Source organism: Castor canadensis, chromosome 11, assembly GCF_047511655.1.
Source record: "Castor canadensis chromosome 11, mCasCan1.hap1v2, whole genome shotgun sequence".
NCBI lineage: Eukaryota > Metazoa > Chordata > Mammalia > Rodentia > Castoridae > Castor > Castor canadensis.
This window is the reverse complement of record NC_133396.1, coordinates 126735065-126762738: the sequence shown is the minus strand read 5'-3', so window position 1 is coordinate 126762738 and position 27674 is coordinate 126735065. Positions and strand designations below refer to the sequence as shown.

The 27674-nt window shown below is 48.9% G+C and overlaps 1 protein-coding gene across 2 annotated transcripts; it reads right to left on the bottom strand.

Moving 5' to 3' along the window:
- Window positions 1–1898: 1898 nt before the first annotated feature.
- Slc41a1 (solute carrier family 41 member 1) lies at window positions 1899–22422 on the bottom strand. 2 transcript variants are annotated; one of them, XM_074048494.1, is made up of 11 exons: window positions 21993–22422; window positions 19341–20363; window positions 12618–12725; window positions 11449–11520; window positions 10675–10819; window positions 10348–10524; window positions 9635–9782; window positions 8344–8423; window positions 7254–7388; window positions 6789–6937; window positions 1899–4437 (listed from the first exon to the last, which is right to left on the bottom strand). In XM_074048494.1, the coding sequence occupies exons 2-11, from the start codon at window positions 19713–19715 to the stop codon at window positions 4252–4254; spliced, it is 1575 nt and encodes a 524-aa protein (XP_073904595.1). In that variant the 5' UTR covers window positions 19716–20363; window positions 21993–22422; the 3' UTR covers window positions 1899–4251. The 2 variants fall into 2 exon arrangements, with proteins under 2 accessions (XP_073904595.1, XP_073904596.1); XM_074048495.1 differs by lacking the exon at window positions 21993–22422 and adding an exon at window positions 21726–21915.
- Between the last annotated feature and the right edge of the window lie 5252 nt (window positions 22423–27674).

Sequence of the window (27674 nt, the reverse complement as noted above, 5' to 3'; positions counted from 1 at the left end):
TGTATTTTAATAGACAATTGAAAATTTGCAGTAATGGGTCTCATGAGCAAAATGGAGCTAGCTGGTACCGAAATGATCCTTATAAAGGGGCACCGTGGTCAGCCATTTCATCTGGCTCCAGGCACTATAGAAAAGCATTGGGCTGAGAAACCCCTGGGTATATATCATCAACTTGGGCAGGGTATTTAACCTCTCTGGTCCCCAGTTTCTCTGGCAAAATGGTGATATCTATTTCATAGTTATTACAGATAATATTAAAGTTGTAAATAAGACTATTATTATTTAAAAGTATTCTGTACAGTATAATATACTGCATAGAAAAACTCTATAAATAATTAACAAGCAATTATCCTCTTTTCATTAACTCTTAATAGCCTATTAATATATGGCTGCCTCAAAGAGTTCATCCTAGAGCCCAGGGCTGTTGGAAAGGCTGGCTTCTCAGATTCATAAATGTTCAACACCCAGTTTATGCCACGTAACACTGCAAGGTATCCTGGGAGCTGTGTCCTGTGCAGACAGTGGTTCCCAGCAGAGGGTTGGGACTCAAGACAGCCCTGGGGTAGGGCTGCACTTTGACTGCTGTTCTGTATCTGCCATCAGAAAAATTGCCTCATCACAAGTATATGCGTCTCACAGGTTGTGAGTCACCCTCTGCACTCCAGGTTTTTTGGAACTATTTGCAGTTCTCAGGGCATCAGGCTTTCTTGCTTAGCTCATGGTTCCCTCTGCCGGATGGCTCTTTCTCTCCCTTTCTTCAAGGTCAACTCCTTAGCATCCTCTAAGACTTATTTCCTTGACCCCCCATGACTTTGATTAGGTGCTGTTTCCATCTGCCTGACCCCTTAGCTACCTTACTTATCCCTGTGGTCAGTGTGGTCATTGCCTTATTATTGGTTTACATTACTCCCATAATGCTATAGTTTGGATCAATGTCTCTTAATGGCCCATGTGATAAAGGCTTGGTCTCAGCTTGGAGCTATCGGAAGGTGGTGGAAACCATTATGGATTGGGGCCTGATGGGAGGTTTTAGGTTTGTTTGGGGTGTCCTTGAAGTGGACTGTGGAATATAGGTCCCCTTTGTCCCTTCCTGTATCTCTTTGCTTTTTGGCTGCTATGAGCAGCTTGCTCCCTGACATAATGTTCTGCCTCACCACAGCCCCCAAAGCAATGGGACCTATTAAATATGTCCTGCAACCTCTGACTGTGAGCCCAAATAAGCCTTCCCTCTTTAGAAGTTGATTACCTCAGCCAGGGTACTTTGTTACAGTAATGAAAAGTCAACTAACATACCCACTTTGATACAGATTAGTACTTTTGGGCTTAGTGTGTACCAGGCACAGAACTTACTGCTTTATGCACATTACCTTCATCAAACTTGTCTCACAACTACCCTATAAAATCAGTATTAGTATAGCTTGTAAGCAGAAGAGCTAGAATTTGAACCCAGGCATGACACCAAAACCCTTTGTGGTCAACTGAAGTATTCTACAGGCTTTCAAGACATGAATGCAGTGAAGACAAATAGTAAGTACTCAGCAAGTAATAGCTATTGTTATTTTAACCAGACCCAATTGTAAACTTCTTCACAGAAAGGAGCCTAACCCATAGATGCTCACACCCCAATACTGAGACTGAGTAAACGCACGGAGACCACAGGCCACAGTATAATCTTGAGAGGAAGGACCCTGCATTTGGCTTCTAGAACAAGTCCTAGAATGCCACTATTTCTCAATAAATGACTGATGTGTTTTTTACCACATCATCTCTATTGAAGAGATGTTTAATTGCTTGTCACATTTTGATCCCTTGCATATTTCTGAGGAGGGGGTGGGAGTACACAGGGAGCCCAAGAAAACAGTTGGAGCTTTTTGATGAGACACATAGAACACTAACCATCTAAATAAACATCCTCTTTATTTTACCAAATATAATTTATCAGTTAAGTTGACATTTGTCAATTCAGTTATACCAACTATAAATAATTCTCTTAAGACACAGTTCTGTAACTTTTGAAGGATACGAGAGTAAACCGATATTGTTCCTTGCAGCCAGGCCGAAGTACATGCAGTTGGTGCAATCAAGGGGAAAGAATCGAATCTTCCATTGCAGTAACTTCATTTTCCTTCCCTCTCAACCCACAGTCCTCCTCTGCTCACACACTCCTTGAGCCTGGGGTATACCAACCTTTCTAGGCAAAGAAGGAAGGTTGCTCCAGTCTCCAGGACAGCCTGGCCAAACACCACACAAGAGGATGGGGTGAGTGGCTGGGGAAGGGGAGGCTGGGAATCACAGGGGCACAGCCTCAGTGTTTGGTGCCTGTACAAGAGTCTGTGTGCAAGTGTTTTGAGGTGGAAGGAAAGATGAAAGGAAGTGAGAGAGAAGAGCAGAAACAAGCCCAGGTTGGTGTTAATGAACTCTGCTGGACAGAACTCCAACTAACCTCTATGATTCCTTCCAATTCTAGGGTTCTATGATTCCAGAGGTGGCCTGGGAGAAAATGGAAGGAGAGAAAAATTTCTGGAGGTTCAGGACAAAGCTCCCAGGATAAGGCGTGGTGATGGTAGAAACAGGGCATTGTCCACACCTTCCCTTGCAGGCAGAGCCTTTAGAGTACACAGGGGAGAGCATATGGGGCAGTTCCTAACAGACAGGTTAGTAAAAGCCTGCATTCCAATGCCCATATTTGCATCTTGGAGTGTGGACAGTTTTCTGAGCTGTTTGGAGTAACATGTGGGGAAGAGGCAGAGGCTCCAGTTTTCTCCCAATTTTCTGCTAGGCAGAGAGATGTAGAAACATCCAGTTGAGGTCCAGCTTGCTGGTTCTAAATCTTCTTTTGGGTGTATGGTACAGAGTTAAGGGAAGGGGAAGAAGAATAGTTTAGGGACACAAACACTGGTTGAGCAATGGGGCTGATAGCTCAAGCTGCGGCCATCACAGCAAAGTTGGGGTCTGGAGGGAGAACAAGGCAATAATACCTTGCTTGGTGAAGTAGAAAAATACCTACAAGAGAACTTTCTCTGCCAGACTGAAAGGGGCACATGACCTCTGAAACCTGGGCAATGAGGTGAGGTTAGAGCTGTGATTCCTTACCACTGGCTAGTCAGTGCCAGCACAGTACCCCTAATACATAGTAGGTACCCAATAAATATTGCTCAATGAATGTCTCAGACCATGCTTGCAGAAGAGCTCATCTTGCGGAGGCTGCATATTTGCTGAATGAGTGAATGAATGATGAATGTCTGCAGGCAGAAGCCAAGAGAGGACAACTGACCTTCATAGCACAATAGGAGTGCTTTTAGGAAGTGACAGAGGCCAAGGTGACCCCGTGATTATGTATTCAGGAGAAACAGCAGCAATACAATAAAACACCTCTGGTTGCCTCAACCTCCAAGACATTCTTCACATGTCCTTATTTTGTCCCTAATCTTGGAACCCCACCTGGCAAGCTCTGGGGGGAAAGGGAGTGCTTAGAGGAGGGTTGAACAGAGACAGACTCAGTCCTCTGGGCCCAGGGAGGATGTGGATCTTGGGAAACCTATGAGTGACATGGATCCACAGGGAGCCCAAGCCACTGCTCATCTCCTCCTGGATGAGACATCCAACTGGAAAACAATCAGAGGGAGGTTGGTGATGTTCATCAGACAGCTGGCAAGTCATGTGTACAAATCAAATGGTCAGTCACCTTGACTCTGAGAGCAAGAAGGCCAAGTCCAGAGAGCAGAGAACAAGGTACGATTATAGGAAGCCTAAGGCAGCTGCTTCCTGCCCAGTGCTTTGAAGTTGGTCCATTTCTACAAAAGTAGGTGTGTGTGGCGGGGGAGTGTTACCCATGCCTCTGTTCAGCCAAAAAGAACTGAAAAAACAAAACCCAGAGCCCATTCACATAGGATTTCTCATTAGGGCCGAGACTGAAGTTCCTAAAGCTAAACCAAATGTCCTCAGATTCTAGACAGAATCCCCTCCTTTCCCAATCCACCTCACCTGGAGGCACCCACCATGGAATTGCACTTGGTGATTGTCTCAAAAGTCTACTTGTTCTGCTTATCTCAGTCCATCCATCCTTCCTGGATTCTTGCTATCCAAACTTAGCTAAATGTATAAAAATTCCCATTGAAAATAATGAGAATTTGGTATCAAAGTGAAGTCCCAGAAAGAGGTGGAATATAGGGTGGGGTAGGGATGGAGGAACAAAACAGAAATTCCCAAACAGAAAGTGCAAAGGGATGGGGAAAAGGATGAGTGGCTAAGCTAGTCCCCGACATCTGTGTCTCGGTCCCCAATAAGCCAGAGGACATGGAAGCTGAGTGCCAGAAGCCCAGTGCCAAGTAGGTCCCCCAGAGCAGTCAAGTACGGGATGGAGAAGTTGTCTGGGTCCAGGCCCCGGCCCCACATCCAGTGCACCATCCAGTCTGCGATGTACAGCAGAATCAGCACCTGGAGAAACAGAAGGGCTGCCTGTAGCCATCTCCTCTCTCCAGGGGGAGCCAGAGGCCACATGGTTGGACCCATTCAGTATATCACAAGGCTTAGTAGCCACAATCCTTATGTTTGACAGTTCACCTTCCCACCAGGGTAACCTTCTCTCCGTTCCTACGCCCGCTAGTTACCAACAGGCAAATGAAAGTTTGTTAGAGAGGATGCTGCTGCAATGGCTGGGGTCACCCACTCCAGCATTACATTCTGCTCCCACATTCACCAAAACAGGGGCTTCCTAATTTAAGTCCTACCCACGCAGGAATTCAGCCTTCTTGCCTCTAATTCTGGGTCAGCCCATTCTTGGTTGCTCCAGTTGCTGTCATGTTGGCCTCTCTAGGAGCCTGGTGGGGGGCTGGCAGTTGGTGTCAGGGATTTCTTCTTGAACAGAGTAGTAATAAAGGGTAGTGTCTGAGGCTGCTGCCAGCCTTATAATCTGAGTAACACTTGATTATCCCTGACTTTTCCCATTCTGCTGTTGTGAGTTCAAAGAATGCAAGTTTATTTTCACATTAGTCCTAGCAAAATAAAATTATGGGTAACTCAGCTAAATATAAAGCAGATTACAATGCATAGCAATTCAGAATACATTTTGGACTATCTACTGATTCATCTGTGCCATTGCTTACCTCCTATTACTACAGATAATTAAGAATGCTCAAGATCAGAATCTTGTTATTAGAATGAGTAACATCAACTACTCATTCAGAAATGTAGAATCTTGGACCTCACACTGGACCTTATCAGAATCTGCATTTTAACAATATTCACATGCATTTTGAAATTGGAGATGCACTTAATTTAGGACACTATGGGAGATGGGCCTGCATCTGCACAGTACCTGACATTTGGGCTCCCTAAATGACTGCATGTGTGTGAGAACGAAATAGTTTCCAATGATTAAGTCCCAACACAACTATCTGGGAAGTTTTGCTCTTGACTGTGCTTTGCAAATACTGTGCTATAAAATTCTGCCCTAAGGGACCCAGATGCAGGACTGGAATTCTTTTTTTTTTTTTGTGGCACTGGGGTTTGAACTCAGGACATCACACTTGATAGGCAGGCACTCTACCACTTAAGCCACTCCACCAGCCCAGGACTGGAATTCTTAAGGGAGCCAGAAGCCAGAGTTAATACCTATTTTTAGGTAAACTCTGTTGCTCTCCTGTCCTCTCTCCAAGGAAGCCAGGGGTTACAGTTCCAGCACCCTTCATGCTCCCCTCACCCTGCATGCAGCTGCCTTGTATGCTTGTGGCCCTGGCCATGGGTGAGGTCCAGTGCCCCCGTAACTTCACACCCTTTCCAACAGCTGCAGGAGTCCCATTTAAAGAGTGCAGCCAGGGGGCCTTTGGAACACGCCCCAGGATGGCAGCAGCTGTCTTCACATCTAGCCTCCTAAGCAGCCTCAGGACCAAGCAGCTGGGAGGAGGGAGGAGGCAAAGGGATAAGGAAGACTTCACAGGGGATCAAGTGTCACTTTGCTCCTCCACAGATCTACAGAAGAGGGCAGAGAGAGTGTCCTGAAGGTATTCATAAAGGGTAATGGAGCCAAGGCTTATCCTCTCAACATGGGCCAAGGATGAACTGAAAACTCCCACTATAGACTCTCAGCATGCCCACTCTCTCTCCTTTCCCATCAGCCAGTGCTCTTGACCCCATGTGCAAGGGAGTGTGGCAATTTGGGTAACTGCTGCTGGGGAAATGTATAGGGTTGATTCTGAGCCCACTCCTTATGAAGACTCCTAACATACAACGTTTCTAAAATTGGAGGTGGGAGGTTAGAAGGATACGGTTTACCAACTGGGGATTGGATAAATGAAATGTAGTAACATCATGAGGGAGAAAGAATCTTACTATTACAGAATGGCAGGGCTGGACTGACTCCTTCAGATGGATTATCTAGACAGTACCTTTGATGCTTTTTTCAAGCTGCTGGAACCCTTCATGTGAATGCAAAACAGAGTCAAGTAGAGTTCTGTGGCCACGCAGAGGGGGAGGGAGGTGGAGGTAGGGAGGGAAGGGGGTGGCCACAGTCTACTTGCTGAGCATCCTACAACCTCCTGCCTGAAAATCACCACCTCTGGTTCATTTTTCTCAATTTGTAAATGCATCATTGAGGTTCAGAGAAGTGAAACATGTTAGTGACTCTGCTGGAGTCATGGTCTGTTCTCCTAAGTCCCAGCCAATGTTTATTGGCTGCCTAGACCCAAAGAGGTGACAGGATGTCTGATGGGCCAAGCCTGGGCCTCCTCTCCCACTAGTGCAGGGTGACTCTGGCCCCACCCCATGCCCATGCTCCGGCTGGGCTGTACCTGAAGCAGTGCAGCTGTCATGTAGAAGATGATGAAGATGAGTGTGAGGGTGGTGTGCCCACCCTGCATACAGCTGATGGTGTAGAGGAACACCAGGTGTCCTGGGACCACAAGGAGGAAGAGGACCCGGGCTGAACGGGAATTCACATCTGGGACCAGAGGAGAGAGAGTGTGAGGACAGAGAGAGTCTTGGCCCCAGAAGGTCACAGTCAGGAGGTCCCACACCACACTCCAGGGCAGCAAATGGCTGACTGTCTCTGTTTCTCCATTCTGTGGTTCCCAGGCCTCAAGGGTGGCACAGGAAAAGACTACCTTCTTGCCTGGGCTAGGCTCTTCAGAATGGCTGGCACAGTCCAGCAGAGTAGAACCTTAGACCTACCAGAGTAGGGCCCCAGTTATTCAGGATTGTAGGCTCCCTCCCTCCAGGGCAGAACCAGACTCAGGAGGCTGAACCTCTGCCATTACCAGGACTGAAGAAGGTGGTGCAGGGACTGGGGCAGCGGCGAGGAACTTGCTCAGAGTTTTCCCCCGGCATCCCATTCATGTGGAGGAAGGTAGAGATGCGGCTGGCTTGTACAGCCACCAGATTCCCCCCAACACCTGCAGAGACACACAGGACTCAGACTCAGAATAGCACTTGTCTTCTGTCTGTAGAAGCCTGTCCTCTATCTTCATTTAGGGTCTGTGTAGACATTGCCCAGTCCCCAAGAGAAGAACAAGACACTACAAGGAAGAAGATAAATACATCCCTGCTTCCAGAGTCTTCCAAGCTCCTCTGTCCCCACCTCTGTGGAGATATGGTCATACCACATGCCTCTGGAGAGGCTGTGAGAGTGCTGGCAAGGATCTGGGCAATCTGTGGTTCCTGAGCCTGACTCCTCCTGTGTGCAGCATGTGTACCTGCCTGCCTACCTGGTGGAGGGCACCAAGCTGCCTTGCTTCCTCCCCCTCTAATGCTCGGAGCAGACCCAGGCACCCAGTTCTTATATCCTGGTTCCAGTAAACAGTTTCCAGTAGTGGGTTTTATTTCTAGACTCTGGAGTTTGGTATTTCTCCCAGGAACTTGCTGGTTACTGTTTGCCTTCATACCACAACCTAGTTAGTTCCTGTGCTTCTCAGTCTTGCCCTGAGTCCTGGGAGGTTGACTTCAGCAGGCTGCATCCCCTAATTGCCCTTACTGGCTGTTTCTACTCAGGCTTGTGCAGGTTAGCAGTGTAGGAGGAAAGAGATTTCTTTCTGGACCCTGCTCTGCTTTTTAGTAGGGCTTATCCCCTATTAGGAACAGAGAGGATCTTTCACTTGGCTCTTACCACGTAATTTCTGGGTTCCATTGGCCTTTAGGACTAAATTGTTGCTAATCTCTGGATGCTTCAACATCCCATTAGTCCTCTTCCCTTGCTTCCATCTCATAAGTAGTCCCTTCATTAAAGTGTGGAACTCTGTGAGCTGGATTCTCTTGAGTGCTGGAATGCTGACTGATGCAGAAGTCAACCCCTTAAGTCCTCTTCCCCTGTCCCTCTCTTTTCCCTCCTGACACCTGATGCCAAGACTTTACCATTAATCACAGGTGTGAAGACAGCCATCCCTGCAAAGTTGGGGTCTGAGACAGTCTTGTCCAAGATGAGGCCTCCCACACTAGAGAGACACAAAGACAAAATGACACAAAGACCATTGAAGGGTTCTGCTCTAGTCCTTGGAATGACAGGCACAGGCTCCTAGGAGTTTCTCCTTTTCTCAGTCCTCATCTGCCTTGCCAGAACCAGTTGCTTCTCATAACCTCCTAATGTGGCACAGCGACCACCAAAATGAATTGGTGGTGCTGGGTTGGGCAGCTGCCTCTTGTACCTACCCTCCAAATTGGCTAGAGGAGCCATTGCAGAACTATCTGCCTGTGAAGACCTCTGTTGTTCTGCCTGCTCCATATTTCCCTTTCTAGTAATGTATTGGGCTCCTCCTCAAGGAACCACCTCTCTCAAACTCAAGTCACTGTGGTTCAGGTGACACTGCTTCAATAATGTCTAGGCTCCAGGCCATTCAATCAGAGTACTGCATTCTCAAGGCCAGAGTGATTGGTTTAAAGATAGGTAGATATGTGGCCAGATGAGAACCAATGAAATTCTGTCTAGGACTTTATGGCACTGTTGGGGGAAAGAATCTCTGTCTTCCCACTGAAATTGGTAAAAACAAAAAAAGTGTAAGCCAGGCCATGTATGGTGGCACATGTCTGTATTCCCAGTAGGAGGCAGGAGGAACATGAGTTCAAGGCTAGCTTGGGCTACATAGGGATTCTGAGGCCGGCATGGGCTACACAGTGAACCCTCTATTTTTTTCTGGAGGGGTCAATTTCTGGGCATCAGGGCTACATCCTTGCTAGGCAGGAGCCCTATCACTTGAGCCACTCTGTCAGCCCTTTCTTGCGTTGGGTATTTTTGAGGTAGGGTCTCTAGAACTATTTGCCTGGGCTGGTCTCAAACCATGATCCTCCTGATCTCTGCCTCCCTAGTAGCCAGGATTGTAAGTGTGAGCCCCTGATGCAAGACCCTCTTAAAAAAATCATAAACCTGGACTATAGGCCATCACAAAGAAAAGCAGAGGTAAGAGACGAGAATCCAGGGGCCCTGATTAATATGTGCCCTGAATCCAGCTGTGCCTTTTCAGTTCTCTAAGCCAATGCATTCTGCTTTGGAAAGAAACCCAGTTCAGATGGTTTCCTCACTTGCAACAGAAGGATGCGTGACTGACACTGTTGAATGCGTTTTTTAGGGTCTGCCCTATATCCTGTCTCTTCAGGATTGAAAAGGGAATCTTTGGCAGAGTGGGGGTAGGTACTCAGGGTCCCAGCCTACCTGCTGATGGCCATAGCAATGATGACAGGTTCCCAGCCTGAATACAACACTTCCCTTGTGGCTGGGCTCCGTCGGGCCAGCACCACCCAGACAGGCAGCAGGGCCACAAAGAAGACACACACCAGGGGGTAGATGTATCGCCAGTGCTCTGGGAAGGCAGAGATCAGAGGGAGATGAGCACTCTGATTTCTGCTCCCAGAGACTCAGCCTGCAAATGTCCCAACGGACCAATGGATCAACAGCAATACTACACTAAACACCTATAAGCATCACCTCATTCGATCTTTACTATAAGCCCAGGAGGTAGGTGGAGCCAGCCCTGTTCATTTCGTAGACTAGGAAACCAAGGTAGGGAGTTACGCAGGCACTAAACTTAGGGGCAGAGACCAGACTCTAGGTCTTTTGATTTGATTCTAGAAATCACTACCTCCCAACCGCCTTTTTCACTTTGCAAGCAAGATTCCAGCCTTTGGTGCCCTTTCTGCTTCACCCCTTCAAGACAGCAAGATTCATAGGACCAAGCAGGAATAGATTTCTGATACTCTCCCATTGGCACTTGCTGCCTGTTTGAAGTTGAAATCAGTTCTTATTCTCCTCTCTCTAAGATCAGGAGTTACGACAAATTGTTCAAACAAATAATTAAGAACACAGAAGAAATCCTCACAGTTTTGCAAAATAACCCCCATCTCTCCCAGTCCCACCCTGGAGTCCACCTGAGCCACTCTCGGTGGCCTCAGTATCACTCAGTTCCAGGTAGAGTCCCCAGCTGATGCCTGAGAGCAGCGCCAAGGTGATGAGGTCACCCAGGCTGGCAGCAATGGGTGTGGCCACGTTGTCTGGGTTGATTCCAATCTTGCGAGAGCCAATGATGACTCCAATCATGATCATGCCTGGTGAGGAAGGGGAGGCGGGCAGACAGGGTGAGTATATATAAAGGGGTGTCAACAAATGAAAAGGGAGAGTTGGAGGTGCTGGGTGGGGAGGGCTGCCAACCCCTTTGGAGCAGTTTCCTTACTCCTGTGTCCCTTTCCCTTCCTTACCCAGCACGAGGGAGGCGATGAAGGCCGTGGCCACACTGCTGGCACACAGCAGGAAGGCATGTGGGATACTGAAGTGTCCATCAGGGATCCAGCCAAAGACTACAGCTGCAATGGATGCCAGGAAGCCCACCACCGTGGCTTGCACCTGAGGAGAGGCATGATGATGTGGTGAGCCTGGAGCAGAGAGCTCCTTAGTGGAGGCCACTGAGCACTCAGGGGACTTCCTTCTGGCCTTGGCAGCCCCAGGAAGCAGGCTGGATTGGACTGTCCAGTCCTCCCACACTGGAAGGATGTCTTTATTTATTTAGTTTCACACCAGACACTAGTACTGGGCAGTGCACTCAGCAGGAGTCTAGGACATGTTACTGGCTGAGCAGGCCTTCCTCTGGGGATAGGATGAGGGTCAACAAACTGGAGGCTTCAGTACAGAGTCAAGGCCTAGAACTCAAGGGGGAAGATACCCAGTCTGAAACCTATGTGGCCTCCTGGAAAGATGGGACAAGAGAGGACACTTTAGCACTCCTGAATTTGCTCCTATTGCCAGGATCTGTGGGGGCTTGAAGACCCCGTACCCTTTGGAGCCTAGACATGGGACATGGGAGATGCTGGGGCTCTTCCCATATTGGCCTTTTTCCTGGGTAATAGGTTACCTCCTAGAGCCATTTTGCAGGAGGCTAAAGATCCACTAAAGAGCCAGTGGGGCCAACCTAAGCCTTACAGACATTCCTGACTAAGGAAGAAACTTAGCCCACCTTCTCTGGTCCCTGCTTTTACCTGGATGAGGGCCATATTTCCGGTGATCATACGCCAGAGCTCCTTGGGGGTGTCCATTTGTCCAATGTTGGCCTGGGAGAGGAAGGGTGAGGGGCTGGAGCTCCAGGCTAGAGAAGGCCTGGGGCTCCATCTATCAGACCCCTGCCTGGATCAAAAAGCAGTGCATGTAGCCTTAGACTCTGGAACCAGGACATGAAAGTCCTAGAAAAGTGGAGTAGGACAAGGGGACTGGGGTAAGAGAGAAGCTAAAGAGTGAGCTCCTGCAGCTGGGAGGTGGTGGGAAGGGAACTCCCAAGGCAGCTGTATCTCTCTCTCCTTCCCAGATTGCAGTGAAGCCAAGGCAGATTCCATCCTCTGCCTTGCTTATCTGGGCAACTCACTCCTGTCTGGATCAGCACAACCCAACCCTGGCTCTGCAGCAGCTTGCTCTCCTAGGAAAGGAAAGGTTGGCAGCTGGTACAAGGATTGAGGCTACAAATATCTGGGAAAGAGCATGGGTGGCACAGGCCAGGAGTAGGGAAGAACAAGTTGGGATGGGTTAGGCTGGTTGCCCTTCTCTTTGCCATCTTCTCCAGATTCTAGGCCATGTAGGAACATCCTGGCTTCATCAGTTTTATTGCCTCCTGCTTCCAATGCCATGGTCCTGTATCTGGCTAAGGGATCATGGCCGGTCTAAGGGGTCATGAGAAGTGGGAGTGATGAACAGCCCTTAAAGAACAAGCTGCCTTGGGGAAAGGGAATGGCTGGGAGCGGGCTGGGAAGGCTTGGCTCTATTCCTGCCCAGCTGCAGAGTAGGGCAGGAGATCAGAGGCGGCCCCCACCTGTGCGGGTGGAGGGACCAGCATGCTGCCTGCCTGTCAAAGCTGCATAAACAGTCACGAGGCAGGTTGCAAAGCAGGGGGTGGGGCAGGCATCCAGGGATGGCTGGGACATCTAGAAACTGAGCCTGGGAACCACGTTGGGTAGGAAGCCCCTGTCCAGGCGTAGGACACCCAGTCTGGGATCTCCCTACACCTGCCCAGCTAGGCCCTCCCTTCACACCCAGCCCACACTCCAGGCACAGGCAGTGGAGTCACCACCTCCCAGTCTCTGGCTCTGTGCTGCCCACAGTCTTCTCTGTGCCCCCCACAGTCTTCTCTGTGCCCCCTCCTCCCAGCTAGGACACTCACTGCGGTGGACAGTCTTGACGCCAGGGTCATTTCTAGGTTCCCCTTGAGCCCCAGCAGCGCAGGCACCAGGATGAAGACCTCTGTCACCTTCTGGAAGACCTCCCAGTGCTACAAGGTGAAAATAGAGTCCAGGAATTTCAGTGCCCCAAAGGGCTGGCATGGAGGATGAACAGTGTGAGATCAGGGGCTGGAAGAAGAAACAGGATCTGCAGGAGTGAACACACTAGCAGCCCTTCCTCCAAGAATCCTGGAAGTAGACTAAGTCCATGGATTCCAAAACACAGTTCCCCTTCTTGCCCCAGAACAGGGGAGACCCCTGGCCTGGCCCAGCCCTACCTCCTGTGCCTGCTTTTCTGAAGGCAGGAGAGAGTAGTGGGGACCCACACAGCAGAACCACCCTAAGCAGGTTTATGTGCTAGACCCTTTTGTGATTTCCAACCCCTCAGATAACGCTATCCAGCCGCTTTGCCTTTAGTCCAGTTTCTCTGTGGTCTCAGCCTTGGGTGGTGTTGTCTCAGCTGTGGAGAGTTGGGCTGCACGGGGCTGGAGCTGGGGAGATTAGAGCGTTTGTTTGATTTCTATCTCTAAGGGCTTTGGGCCTCAGCCATGGCGACTCTCCTGAGCAGGCTCTGACTTCAGACTATGCTCCTCCAGCTCTGAATGCTGGTCTACAAGGGACTTTTTACTCCCTTTACGTATGCCCTCATCCTGCATATTCTTCCCAATCTCTCAGTATGGGGAAGCAAGTGTACCCCTATAGGAAGAGCCCTGCCCGAGGAGTCAGAAAACGTGGTTTCTAGTCCTGAGACAATCAGTCTTAGCTCTCCTACCAGTTTCTTTGGCGGACATCTATTAAATGTATTTTCTTATTTATTCATCTCAACAACCCAATGAGATCTGGATTATTTTTATCCCCATTCTGTACATGAGGAAAATGAAGTTCAGAGAGTATGACACTAGTTAATGGCCCTGAGGGCTACTTGGTTTGCTTTAATTGATCCTTTATTTGTTTTAAGAATGGAAAGCCTCCAGGTTTGGAGAGGGAGAAAGGGCAGGCAGCAGGGCAAAGGTATGCAGGTTGGTCTGGGTATCGTGGTCTGAGACAAAGAGTTGTAATGGCAAGGGCACTGGACTGAGAGCCTTGGGTCTATAAGCGACACAGAGAGAGACTTCATGCTGCCTCCCCACACTGACCAGCTGGGGACCTCAGGCACGGTACAGGGACCTCAAGCTCCTATCTAAAATCTTCAATTCAGGGGCTAGATCAGATGGACTCTAAAGGCAATTCCAGCACTGCTACTCTATTGTTAAAGATGAACAAGACTGCAGATCAAAACCACAGTGGGATAACACCTCACACCCATTAGGATGACTACTATAAAACAAACAAGCAAGCAAGCAAACAAAATAACAAGTGTTGGATGTGGAGATTGGAACCCTGTGCACTGTTGGAGGGATTGTAAAATGTTGCAACTACTATAAAAAACAGTATGGCGGTCCTTGAAAAAATTAAAACTAGAACTGCCACATGATCGAGCAATTGCACCTTTGGATACTTATTCAAAAGAACTGAAAGCAGGATCTTGAAGAAATATTTACATAGCCATGTCCACAGCTACATTATAAACAATAACTAAGAGGTAGAAGCAACTCAAGTGTCCATCAACAGATGAATGGACCAGCAAAATGTGGTATGTATATACAGTGGAATATTAGCCTTAAAAAGGAAAGATATCCTGTCATGTGCTACAGATATGGATGAATCTTGAGGACATTATGGCCAAGCAAGCCATTCACAAAAAGACAAACATAAGATTCCAATTCTATGAGTTATCTAAAGTAGACACATCCATAGGAACAAAAAAAGTAGAATGGTGGTTGCCAGGGGCTGAGGGGAGGGAGAAAGGAGTGAGTGTTTAATGAGTATAGAGTTTTAGTTGGGGAAGACAAAAATGTTCTGGAGATCTGTTGTAGAACACTGTGAATATATGTAACACACTTAAAAATGATTATGATCATAAATTATATATATACATACACACACAATATATATATATATATTGTTTTGTGGTAGTGTGGTTTGAATTTAGGGTCTTCACCTTGAGCCACTCCACCACCCTTTTATTTTGTGTATGTGAAGGGTGTTTTCAAGATAGGGTCTCGTGAACTATTTGCCCAGGCTGGCTTCGAACCATGATCCTCCTGATCTCTGCCTCCTGAGCAGCTAGGATTACAGGTGTGAGCCACTAGGGTCCAGCTAATATATACATATATATATATATATATATATATTTAACACTACATATATACATATATGTATGTATATGTGTATATATACATATACATACATACATACACATATATGTATGTATATATGTATATGTGTATATATATATATATATATATATATACACATTTTTTTTTAACACAATAAAAACAACAAAAAAAGATGAGAGGGGGCTGGAGCCAGAGCTAGGCACTGGGTGGTCCCATAAAGCAAGGACCTTTCTTTTCTCATCAGAACTCTCTGTGGGCTCTGGGGATGTTGGGGAGGGGCTTATTTCATCAGGGTTAGAACATGCCCTTGTCTGAGCTCCTGGATCCTTCTTAGGGTCTCCTAAAGGACCTAGGACTTTCCTTAGGGAAGCCCCTCTCTGAAGCTTACTGAGAGGGAGGAGGCACCCCCACCCCAACAGCAGTTCCTGAGATTTTGGGCAGCCACAGGAAGAGCTGGCCCCTCCAAACAAGAGGAGGTGAATCCTTGCTCACCTCCAAGGCAGCCCCAGTGAGCCCCATCAGCCCTGGGGGAGCTCAAGGACTTATTCCTGGACCTTGCTATGAGCACCTCCTCCTTCCTCTCAAACCTTGTAGCTTTGCCTCTCCTTTCTCCCAAACTGTATGCACAGTTCCAGAGAAAGAATTCCCTCCCTCTCTCCCTTAACAAGGGTGCTGACTGTATGCTTTAGAAACTCCTCTCAGAGCAGAGCCTCACATCTGTCTCATCCTCACCCCAAAACACCTGCCATACCTGCTTCCATCTGCCAGCTCCCTGAAAGCTCTCCAGGGAGGTGAATGCAGAGGGTTACAAGCTGGGAAAGTGAAAAGGCCCAGAAGGAATTATTGAGTTGCTTGTGAGAAATACTGCTTGCCTTTATTAAGAAAAAACTATGTAAAAAATTCAGTTAAGCCCTATCTGGCTGTCACTATAAGCACCCCCAAATCTTTCCACTTCCCAGTACATACACAACCCTCTCCTTTCAACTACAGGAGGGTCTGGAAGGTGTGGAGTTTTAGGGGAGATGGGTAAGATAGATGAGCAAGGAGACTGAGCAGTGACAGAAACAGCCCCTATGCAAAAGCCTTCCCAACCCTTACAGAATATAGCCTAGAACTCACACCATCTAATCCCCAGCCCAGCAAAGCTGGCTCTTGTTCCAATCCATGTACATTTTCTTCACCCACAAAACCCTCTCAAAGACTCAGTTCAGGCCGGGGAGACTGTGACCCATAGGACTCTGGGAAGGAACTAGAAGGCTGGTGACGTGGAACCAGGACGGTCCTAAAACTACGAGTGGGTAGGATGTGGCAGGGTATAAAGTGAGCAGTCCTTCCTCCTTGAGCCTAATTCAGGCCAGTCCTGTTCATCCTGGCTGGGAGTGTCTGCCCCTGAAGTCAAACCAGTCAGTCAAGCCACCAGCCAAGCTGCCACCCACACCTTCCTGCTCTGCTGGGGATGGGACAGGGTCCAGGAAGTTCTGCCCTGAGGGGTGGGGTAGCACCTACGGATTTTTCACTGCTTCTCAGGAATGCAGCCCCTCATTTTTTCTCTCTCCTTGGGGTAGGGTCTCTTTAGTTCTTGATATTCTGGAAGTGAGGGACAAGATTGCTTCCCCCCAGACTCAAAACCAATCCTGATCCAGAGCAATCACCCCTAAGTTTTGCACCTCAGTGACCCTGCTGGTACCCTGTCCTTGTGTATCCAACCTACTCTTCCATCCCTCGCCTCCTCTTGCCTCCAACGCCCACCTGCTTTCAAGTATTCTGGCCTGAGTCTTCTGCTCCAGTAGGCAGTGGCAGGGCAGAAAGTCAGGGCCAAGAAGAGACAGAGTCAAGACCTTAAAAGACTTAAGTCCCCAGACACAAGCTCTAAGCATAAGGGTACACAGAACCTGGAAAGCTGGGCTGGAGTGGACCTTTCAGAGCAGGCCTGGGTCAGGGCATGTCACAGAAATCTCAGGCTCCATCTGACTGAGGCTTGCCCCAGAGTCATCCTGGACTTGTCCAAGCAGGAGGGCCTCAGGGAAATACCTGGGTATATCAGGTTGTACAAAGTGAGACCACAGACAGGAGGCAGAGATGAGCAAAGCAGAAGGGTGGCCAAAGGAGATGGGAACTGAGTGTTCTGCCCAGGAACACTGGTGGCCACAAGGGCAAACCAGCTTCAAGAGGACCACTTCCATTCCCCTCCACTTTCCCAAGGTCATGCTACGATCCACTTTCATCTCAGAGAAGGAAGTGTTCCAAAGAGAGGAGTCTACTCAGTTTGGATCCTTAGCAAGCAAGGAGTCAGTTAAAATAGGGACTTGGGAGGCCCCTGTCCAAACCTAGCTGGGAGTTCTAGTGGAGGTTGCATACCACTTGCGGTTACCCCCATTCCTTACAGAGGTTAACAGAAAAAGGGAGTGATGCCCTGCAGCAGTCTAGGCTAGTGGGGGGATGGGCCAAAAAGTATGGGCAGCTGGGAATCCCATTGAGTCCCTCCCTTCCAAAGACAACACTAGGCCCAAGCCTGCTTCCCTCTCAAATGCAACAGGAACATTTGGCTGTGGTGGGCAAGGTGGAGCCAACTACAGTCCACTTACCCTTTTTCTACTCTGTCAAGTTCCCCAGTTCCTTAGTTCACTGCAGAGGTGAGGCTGCTGTGCTTGTGGAGGAAAGCCGAGAGGACAGAGAAGAGAGAGGCAGAAGTGGGCCTTCAGGCGCTCTGCACCAAGGATGCATCTGAATGAGTGCCCACAAAAACTTCTGTGCAGTTGCTCTGAGACCCTGAGACCCTATACAGCCACCTCTCCCAGGTGGCCCTTGTGTTTAGGGACTTCTAGACTCTCCTGAAGACTATTTTAGCTTGTAAAGAGAGAATACAGGTGTGAATCCCGAGAAATCACCCTGCTCATCCTGTATCTGATAGTGTCAGTCACCCCTTCACTCCCCTGGACATGGAATAAGAATCTTCCTATGGTCCCCTGCCCCAGTCCTTCTGCACTCACCCCTTCCTGTGATCTAGCTACAGCTATTTGTAGGCCCTGATCCAACCCAGCTGTGATAGGAAGGCTGGGAGAGGGAGACAAGGACAAACCATCTGTTGTCATCTACACCAACTTATCCCTAGCTCTGGGGTGAGTGAGATGCCACACTGAGGGCAGATGCCGGCTTTCTGTGGACAAATTGGGAAGCTCCAAGGTCCCCTGCTACCTAGGCCTCTCAATGCCTCAGGCTCATGGGGGTAAGATGTCAAAAGGCTATTCTGGCTCTGGAACCCTTGGATGTCCCCTGGGACATGGGCATGGACAGCCCTTCCAGCACTCATTGCATCCTTAAATGAGTGGTTTGTGGTGTTAGCTAGGCACAGCAGAGGTGACACTGAGTTTCATGTTCTTCTGGGAGATGTCATAGTCAGGGAACACTGGGGGATTCCCAATGGCACCAGCAAAATCTCTTCCTGCTTCTGCATTTCTCAGAGTACCTAGGACAGAGCCAGCATGGGCAGGAATCTGACACAAAGTGCTGATTAACTTGGATAAGACTAGCACCTTTGGAAAGTTCTTTGTGCTTTACTGTACTTCAAAAACTTTTACCTAGAAACAAGACTCTATTTCTCCAACCTGGAGGCGCTGGGTAAGTCCTAGCTCACAATACACTAAATATAACATGTCCCTGGTTCTTAGCTTCCAGGACCTGCCAACTCTTACTTATCATTCATTCTACCTGGTATTCTCATAAAGAGCTTTCTTTGCCTAGAGCAGGTTCATGACAGATAGGTCAGAAGCAAAGAGGACAGACAGTTCTGCCCAGGCCTGGTTATATTTTGTTCCCATTTACAGCACATAATCGACTCTTTTAGGTCTTAGTACACCGACTCTTCAAATCATTTGTCGGACGGCAAGTGCCCTTCCCCACTCCCCAAAGAGACTGTGCCAAGGTTGCGGGAAGATAAACAACACAAAACGCTTTTAAGAGCTTTTTCACTTCATCTGAGCCCCTCTTGGCAGCTGAATAAATTCCTGCCCAGCAGGGGAATGAAGGAGAGACTTGAAACTGAACTTTCTACCATGGCTATCCTTGAAACCTCAAGTGGAGGGGAAAGAAGGCAGCAAGAGGAAACCCATCCAGGTATCTCCTACTGAGCTGGACTCAGCAGGAGACATGGAAAGCAACCCTGCCTCTCTCTTCTCTGAACCTAAGCTCTGGAACCAATACTGTTACTATTAAGCAATACTGCCCTGACCACCTCTCTGGGGCTACGAGGCTTCCTGGAAGCTTCTGGAGAAAGGAATGAATGAGACCACAAAGAAACCAGGGACATGATCCAAAGGGAAATGGTATTCTAGGAAGCAGCAGCTGCTTCTGACAGAGTGGTGAAGAGGAAGTTCCAAGAGTCATGGTTCCCCAGGATGCAAAGATAGCTACCGGTTCCCAGCAGAAGCCATCCGACTTAGGTCCTACCTGCACAATGTCCAACACCATGCCAGCAGCGACAGTCCCGAAGCCTGCCAAGAGGAAGGGGAACAGCACTTGCAGCCCGATGGAAAAGGAGGTCTCTTTGAGCGGGGAGGGTGGTGCAGGGCCATGGTCCGTGCTGACGTCGTCACTTTCGTTGCTCTGGCTCCCATTCTCAAGCAGGGCGTCCTCTTCCCGAACCCCCTTGGCATTGGCCCGAGACTCAATCACCACCACCTCCACTCCAGCCCCATCAGGCCCCAGGAACTCTGAGGTCCCAGCCAAGGGCTCTCGCCCAGGGCCATCTGAAGAGCTGGGAGAGGGAGTAGGGCCAGTCCCGTTCAGCTGGTGGACGTCCTTTGGCTCCGGCTTAGAGGACATGACGGGCAGGGAAGAGGGGAGGGGAGAACTTTCTTTTCCCCTCCTTGCTTTCTCTCTCCCTCTCTAACTCAGGAAATAACTTAATCTTGGGGTGAACCCAGGCTTGGGTGCCGCAGGACGTCTTCCCACGGCCCTCTGCTCCTACCGGGCACTGAAAAAACTGATCGACCAACAGGCAGCCCCATCAAGCACTGCAGCCGTGAGCTGGGGGGAAAGAGCAACTCCTCACCAGACGCAGTGGCCAGCCACTAGGGGTGCAGATGCCTGCCTCCAGCCGCCCCAGCACTGTGCCTGAGGGAAATCTTTGGTTCTCAGCGGCAGGCTCCTCAGATGGGGGGGCGGGACGGAGGGACGTCCAGATAAGAAGGGTTCAACCCAAGTCTGGAGTGCCCCCTGAGGTGGCCCCTCTCTTGTGAGAAGTAGACTGAATTCAGATTGTTGAGAACACAACCTGGACCATTGGCTGGAGCTTCTTCCCACTCCTCCTGCTCGGCTCCTTCAGCTTCCCACAGCACCCCAGGTTCAGCTGGTCCCAGGGCAGTGTCTTCTGTTTTTTTCCTCTCTTCCAGAGATTTCCTCCCTGCCTGGGAAGGCCTTGTTCCTCCCCAGTTGCCTGGTCCTTAAAATCACGAGAATCTGTGTGGAGCACTTTATGTGGGAGGAAGAAAAGAAAGAGAAGGGAAGAAGAGAGGAGAGGAAAGTTACCATATAGAAAAGAACAGCTCCTATTGGGAGAATCCTCCTCCAAGACAGTCGGTTACAGAGTTTGCCTCCCTCTTTCCACTAAAATTACTCCATCCTGCACTGCTACCTCTGGAGGCCCAGCAGGCTCCATTGCTATCATCCTCCCAACCAGCAACCCACTGCCTCACGGGAAGATGCTGCACCAGAGACCTTGGCATTGTCCTCACAGTGACCTGGGGTGGGCAGGGATATTCTCAGAGATCCCTTCTTGAATCCCATTAAAAAGAAAGGATTATTTAAGTGGGGTAAGTTAAAAATTCAGTTGCAAACTCCCCATACAGCCACGCACTGTAGAAGATGACTGTTTTATTCTCACCAGACAGTAACAGCACAACAGCTGTATGGTGCCAATAAACAGGGAGACTCCGATCACTGAATGAATGAAGGCCCCCAAATTCTCAATTGCCCTAGCCTCTGAGAAAAAAATAAATAAAAATAAAAAACCTAGGAGGCCTCCCCCAGCAGTGGGGCAAGACTGCCAAACCATGGCCAAGAGCCAGAGGCCTACCCACTCCCGCCCTTGAGAGTCAGTAGTGTTACAAAAGCTCAGAGGCTGATTTGGGTCCAGGCTTCTATCTCTACTTCTGTCCCCCTGTAAGCTTGTCAGATAGGACAAGGCAGTTATCTTCCTTCAAAGGGACAGAGTGTAAAACTGTTATTATCCACACAATTCAGTAACCCAGGCTCCCTTGTTCCGCAGGGTTACAGATATGGTGGAATTCTTCAAAACAAAAAAATCCGAAACAATAGTATCAATTAAAAAAAAAGGAAAGAAAGAAAGAAAGAAAGAAAAGAAAAACACAGCAAGACAAACCCAAGCACCATAAGCTAATATGCACTCGTTCCCAAATGTTTCTTTGGCTGTCCTGGCCTCACTTTTCTTTCCCTAAAGGAATCCCCAGGCCTTGATTCTACCCTACTTCATTTCATCAGAATGGCTCTCAACAAAGAAAAAATAAATTTAGAGGGCTTCCCGCAGGTGGGATGAACAGGCTGTTAAGTATTCTGAACACTTACAATTAGTCAACTCCAGTTTGGGAAAGGCTGAATCAAAACCCAAGAACTGGCCCAAGGGAACTGTACCCTCTTCCTACCAACCTAGTCATCCGCCAGAACCCTTGAAGCAGGACTGTGGTTCTTTCAAATATCCTCACTGGAGAGCCAGGACGAAACCTCTGAGTCTACTGCCCCTCTGCCAGCAAAGTTTCCGAGTCCGCTAAAACCTGACACCCCCGTCCCTCCTTGTCTTCCTGGCAGGCCACTTACCTGAAAGGGGGCTCGCAGGGAGGAAGCAAGTTCCCATCCACATCCCCAGTAAAGAGACATCGGATGGGCCTCAGACCCTGGGACGCCCTCCTCCCAGGCAGGGACAAAAAACGACCAGTTTTAGTATCCCCAGCCCCAGGGAGGGGGAGAAGTAACTGGGTGGCCTCCGCTGTCTCTCCACGATTCAGACTCAGCAAATGCGCTGCGCGCCAGTTGCTCCCGCCCTCCGCCACCCACCCCCAACCCCCCACCCTCAACAGCACTGACCTGACCCTCGCTTGGGAGGAAGGGGGGCGCCTGGCGAGTGGCAGCAGGGGCCCGTGGTCTCGGGAGGTGCAGGGTACCCCCTCTTCTCATCACTCCTCCTCCGCGGCAGTCCTCCTCTGCCCCCGTATATCCCCCCCACACCCCCAAGCAAGGCGAGCGTCCAGCCGCGACACCCGGCTCGCTACATTTCGCTTCTACGTTACAACGAGGCCGCCGCTCCGCTTCCACGAGGGGAGGTGGCCCGGGAGGACAGGATATACCGCCTCGGGCAGGCGAGGAGGGGGCGGGGGAGGACCCGGACGGGGACCGGGGTGCCGAGCTCACTCGTCCACAATCGTTTCTTGCCCGCGGACTTGGGCCCGACTGGTTGGCTGCCGGTGGCAAACGTGATCTGGGGCAGACTGGATGGCAACCCCCCTCAAATCAAAAATAGATTCTGAATGGACAAGTGCAGCAGCCAATCGGAGGCTGGAGAGGGGGCGGGTCCAGCCTCGCTCGGCCCCTTTCCTTCGCTTCGTGCGCTGGAGGCGGGGCGCCGGGGAAACGCAGTGCGAGGAGTGACGGGAGCTGGGAGCCGGCTCGGTGCCGCGGGCTCGCGGGTCCCGGCGCCCCTCGGCCGGTGGCTCCGGGCTCCCGCTGTTCTGCTGTCACTGCGCAGTGCCGCTGCCCTAGCGCTCGCGCCACTGCGCCTCTGCGCGTGTACCTTGCATCTTGAGTATGTCTTTTGAGCTTGTGGCCTTCCAGAAGATCGGCAAACATCCCGGTGGAGCGACCAGCCAGCTCTGATCCCTTTGGCACCCCGCCCTCAGTACCCGGACCCAACCATCCCTACCTTGTTCTTGAACACAGCTCCTCTCTGGCTGCCTCGTTACCTTGTGCTTCCTCCAAGACCCGTGTTCCTCTAAGCAAATGGCTTAGGCCTGACAGATCAGGCCTTAATAAAGTCCCATCCTTGAAAGGGGGGCGGGGGGAGGAGAATGGGCTGACTGGAGGGAAAAGTGGTCACACTCATGGCTGGGGTCCCACATGCATCACCTGAGGTAAGGGCGGAGGGAGCCTGGCTTCCTTTGACCCACTGAGCCTTGTGGCCACATGGGAGATGTCTCCATCCCAGGCGAAATGAAATCCAACTTTCCCTGACGCACCTTGTGGGATCAAAGAGGGGTGTTCCCATGCTCACCTTTTGCCACTTCCTCCCTGGGGTATCTCCACCTCTCCAGCGCAAACTCAGTACCAGTTCTCTCTGGGATGTTTTTGTGCAGGGGATATGACCTCCCCCATAAAAGAACCCCCACTCCCAGGTTTTCCCCTCTTGTCAGTGGAACCTGTGACCAGTGGTTCCTTCCTGCTCTCTTCCTCCCGGAAAGTGGTGCAGGGGGCATTGGAGCATGGCTCCAGACCCCCTGAGTGGGTTTTGGAGCACAGATGTGTGCCTGGGACGAGGATTCAGTGCCAGCTATTTAGCTTTGGGCACACGTGCACACACAGGAACACACACTGCAACCTGAACAGATCATTCCTTTGGATGATGAAAACATACCCATTAGCCCACCATGACCTTCCACTCCAGTTACCCCTAGGATTGTTCCAGATCAGCTGCTAGGGCCTCTGCATCAGGGCCTGCAGTCTCATGGGACCTAGCAAAGAAAATGTCAGTATCTGACAGAAGTAGTTCCTACACTGAGGAACACTAGATCTCCTTCAGGAAGGATCAGGTTTGTGAATAGGGGATGTAGGGGTGGGTGGGGAATTAAACTGATGTATCTGGAGACACTTCAATCAGGGGCTGAGGACAACTTCTGCCCTACTTCACTCAACAGCCCCTCCCCCCTTTAATCTTGCCTCAGCTTAGCTATCTATGTCTAAGATTTTGATCTCTCCTTTTCCCTACCATTTTCCTTTTTTTTTTTTTACCCACTTGAAAGCACCCACGTGTTTCCCTTTTCTATGGGTACTTTTTCCACCCTCAGTTGAAGTACACCAGACATAGGCAAAAGTGATTGAAACCTAAGAGCTCTGTTCAACAAATCCTAAGATGGTGAACAAGCCCATAGAGCTACCACCCAGATCAAGAATTAGATCATTCCCAGCAATCCACCTTCCTATCCCCATCCTGGTCACTACTTGACCTGCCTTACCAAGGGTAACCTCTGTCTAATACTATAGATTATTAGTTCCCCTGCTTGCCTTTGAACTTCATATACATGGAAGCATTTGGTAGGTATTATTTTATGTCTAGCTTCTCTCACTCAATATTGTGTTTGTAAGACTAATCTGTAACATGTGGTAGCAGTAGTTCATTCATTTTTACTGCAGTGAATATACCATTTAAGTGAGTATATGACAATTCATCTGTTATTCTGTTGATGAATATTTGGGTTGTTCCTAGTTTGGTGTTATTATGTGAGGCTGCCGTGACATTTTTGTTCATGTTTTCTGGTGCACTTGTGCTCATACTTCTATTGGAAATATACATAGGAACAGAATGACTTGGTCATAGTATAGGCAAGTGTTTACCTTTAGTAAATGCTACTAAATGCTTTCTAATGTGCTTGGATTAATTTACACTCTAGCCAGCAACGTCTGGAGTTCCAGTTGACACTTGCTACTGTCCCTCTAAAAAGCCACTCTGATGGTTGTGTAGTGGTATTTGATCGTGGTTTAAGTTTGCATTGCCCTGACAACCAATGAGGTTGAACACTTCATACATTTACTTGCCATTTGGATATTTGTTCAAGTATTATGTAAGTTTTCTACTAAGCTTTCTATCTTATTGCCTTGGAAGAATTCTTCATATATTTCAGATATGAGTCTTTTGTTGGTTATAGGTATTGTGAATATTTCTTTAAGTACAGAAGATCTTATTTTGGGAGTTTTCTGAGATGTCAGAGCCTTTGGGACAAGACAATAATCACTACCATATCCTGGCTCCTGACACATAGTAGGTGCTCAATACATATGTTGGATGAATGATGGATTGATGGATGAGACTGAGCTAGGTAGTGTACCCTTTGTTGTGCGGATGCCTAGAGTCAAACACCAGGAGGCCTGGGGAAACACATTTCCTTCCAGCCCAGCCAGCTGTAACATTGGGAAGAGGAAGACATCCCAGCCTTTCTCTACTGAAAGAGCAGAAATAGCTACAGTCTATGAAGGGAGAAGCACAGATGTATGGAGCAGAGGTCACAGATGAAAACACAGGAACTAGCAGCAGGTAGTAAGCCAGCCATATACTTCAGAAGGAAAGACACAGTTGGGGGTCTCAAGAAGACAGTGAGGGTCTCTGAGCATTATGGACATTTATATGACAAGAATCTCCAAAGATCACATGGGCCCTCCTCAACTCAAGACTGGTCCACTCTCAATGTTTGTTAGCTGAGAGTTCTCCCTCACTTAGAAACACATTTCTGTCTCCAAAGGAAGTCACTGGCACTTATTCCCATCTTTCTTTTGTTTTTAGATCTACTCTTTACTTTCACATAGCCTATAATGTTCATCTTGAACAGGGAAAGCCAACAGGCCTATTGCATTCTATAGCACTATTTGCTTACCGCCTTTCTCTCCAGTACTTCCCCCTCCTTTTCCTCTTCCTCCTTCAGCTGTAGTGCTGAGACCAGGTCTGGTCGGGAGACTGACTGATGCCCACTACTATGAGGACAGAGATTGCTCCCTTGCAATACCCTAACAAACTCAAGGTGTGTCCTCTTCCCAGGGGGCAATGTGGCGTTTACCCAGAGGCTCCAGAAATTTCTAAACAAGATGAGCTTAGGACAGTGGTCTAGTTGGAGAGAAATGGCATTGTATAGAAAGCACAGAGTTTGCTATACAAGAATATGTCTGGGGGGTGGGTGGCGAGGAAAATTGTTGATCACTGCCAGGGGCCTTTGAGGACCCTGTAAGGGGAAGGCCTCTGGAGGGCAGCCTTCATTTTAGTCTTGCTTGGCACTTATCCTACCTAATATATGGTTCATTTATCCTCTATCCTGAGGAAGCTTCCATGGCCTTCCTTTAGGGACAGCTGTTGTCCATCAAGGGCTTCTCCAGGAGCTACCTGTATACTCATCCTGAAGCATCATAAAATTCCAGAGCCCCATAGATCGTAGACCCCTTAACCAGCATGGATGGCATAGTCACAAGACTAGCCTGACATGGCTGGAAACTTTTCTGTCTTTTGTTTTGCTGGGGGGAGGGTGCCCCCTCCCATTTTTCCCCTTGCTCTAACCCCTCCCTTGCTATCTCCCTCCCAGAGGTCAACTTCTTTCCTGCTGCCCAGAGCTGAGGTGATATCCCCTTCCGGTTTCATTCAGCGCTAGGAGGATGTCGTGATGGGAGCGGGATGGGGAAGTGTGGCCATCTGTGGTCGGGGCTAGTTGCTGTCACCGTCCTCATCTTTAACTGAGCTCCTCTTTCTCAAAGTCCATGATGAGCAGATACTCATGCTAGGATTCCTGTAGGCAGGATGGTTCCAGGTGTTTTGGAGCTGCAGTTCTGAAATTACTGAGTATAGTTGGGAAGCCTTAGCAGCAGGCAAAATAGTCCAGTGATCTGAACTAATAGATAAGCGATCTTTGAGAGGCAGTGCTATGGAGTGGAAAGTGCCACAGCTGGGTAATCACATGGGTTGAATTCGTTTACAGACAGACACACATTAGGCATGTGACCTTGGATGAGCTGTTTATGTCTCTCAACCACATTTATAAAGTGGAGGCATGACTCCCTTTCTCAGAGATGTTAGGAGAATTAATGATAATATTGCACCTAGAAAATCTCCTGTGCACAGTAGGACTGCTATGACTTCACCAGGGATTAGGCCTCTAGAAGAGGCAACGCATCTCTGTTGGGACCTAATGCTGATTTCTAGACTTCACAGAGTGTGAAGGCATGCCTACCTGGAAAGGGTTAAATGGGAGACAGCCTCAGCATGGGAATGCTGTGGGGAGCTAATTGGGACAGCATCCCTGCAGTGGTTCACAGCCAGAGATGAGAAAGCCTCATTTTTTGAGAGCCAGGATATAAGAAGACTGTATCTTGCAAACCAGATTATCAAGTTTCAAATTACCCTCTGTGTTTATTGACCTGTGATTATTCCCTAAACTGGCCTGGTTATAGGAATCACCTCTGGTTACATCTTTTAAAATATAGATTTTTTTCAGATCTCCTGAAAATTCTGTTTCCAAAAGTCTGGTGTTGGGCCAGAAAACCCACTCTTTTAAGAAATGTCCCATAGTTTGACTCATAATTTAACTAGTTTAGGGAACAGTGCCCCAACCTGGTGGTTCTCAATCCTGGCTGCATATCAAGCCTCCTAGTGAGCTTTAACACAAATACACCTTTATCATAGGAAGAGACACTGGCCTTTGCTAGGGAAAGCTCAGGAAGTCCTCAAGGCATGGCCGTGCTCTCACTGAATCTGACAGTATGGGTATATGTGTGCACTCGTCGGCTGCTAGTAATTCCCTTTGAAGGCATCTATTGCAATATAACAAGTGGAAAATGGAGTCAGTGGATTGAAAACAAGATAGGTAGGTTGAATAGTTAAGTTAGTCAGTAGGGAATTGCAAATCAAAACCACAATGACATACCACTTCACATTTACTAGGTTGGCCATTAGAAAAAAAAAGAAAAAAAGGAGGCAAAAATAACAAGTTGTCAGTGAAGGTGCAGAGAAATTGAACCCTTGTA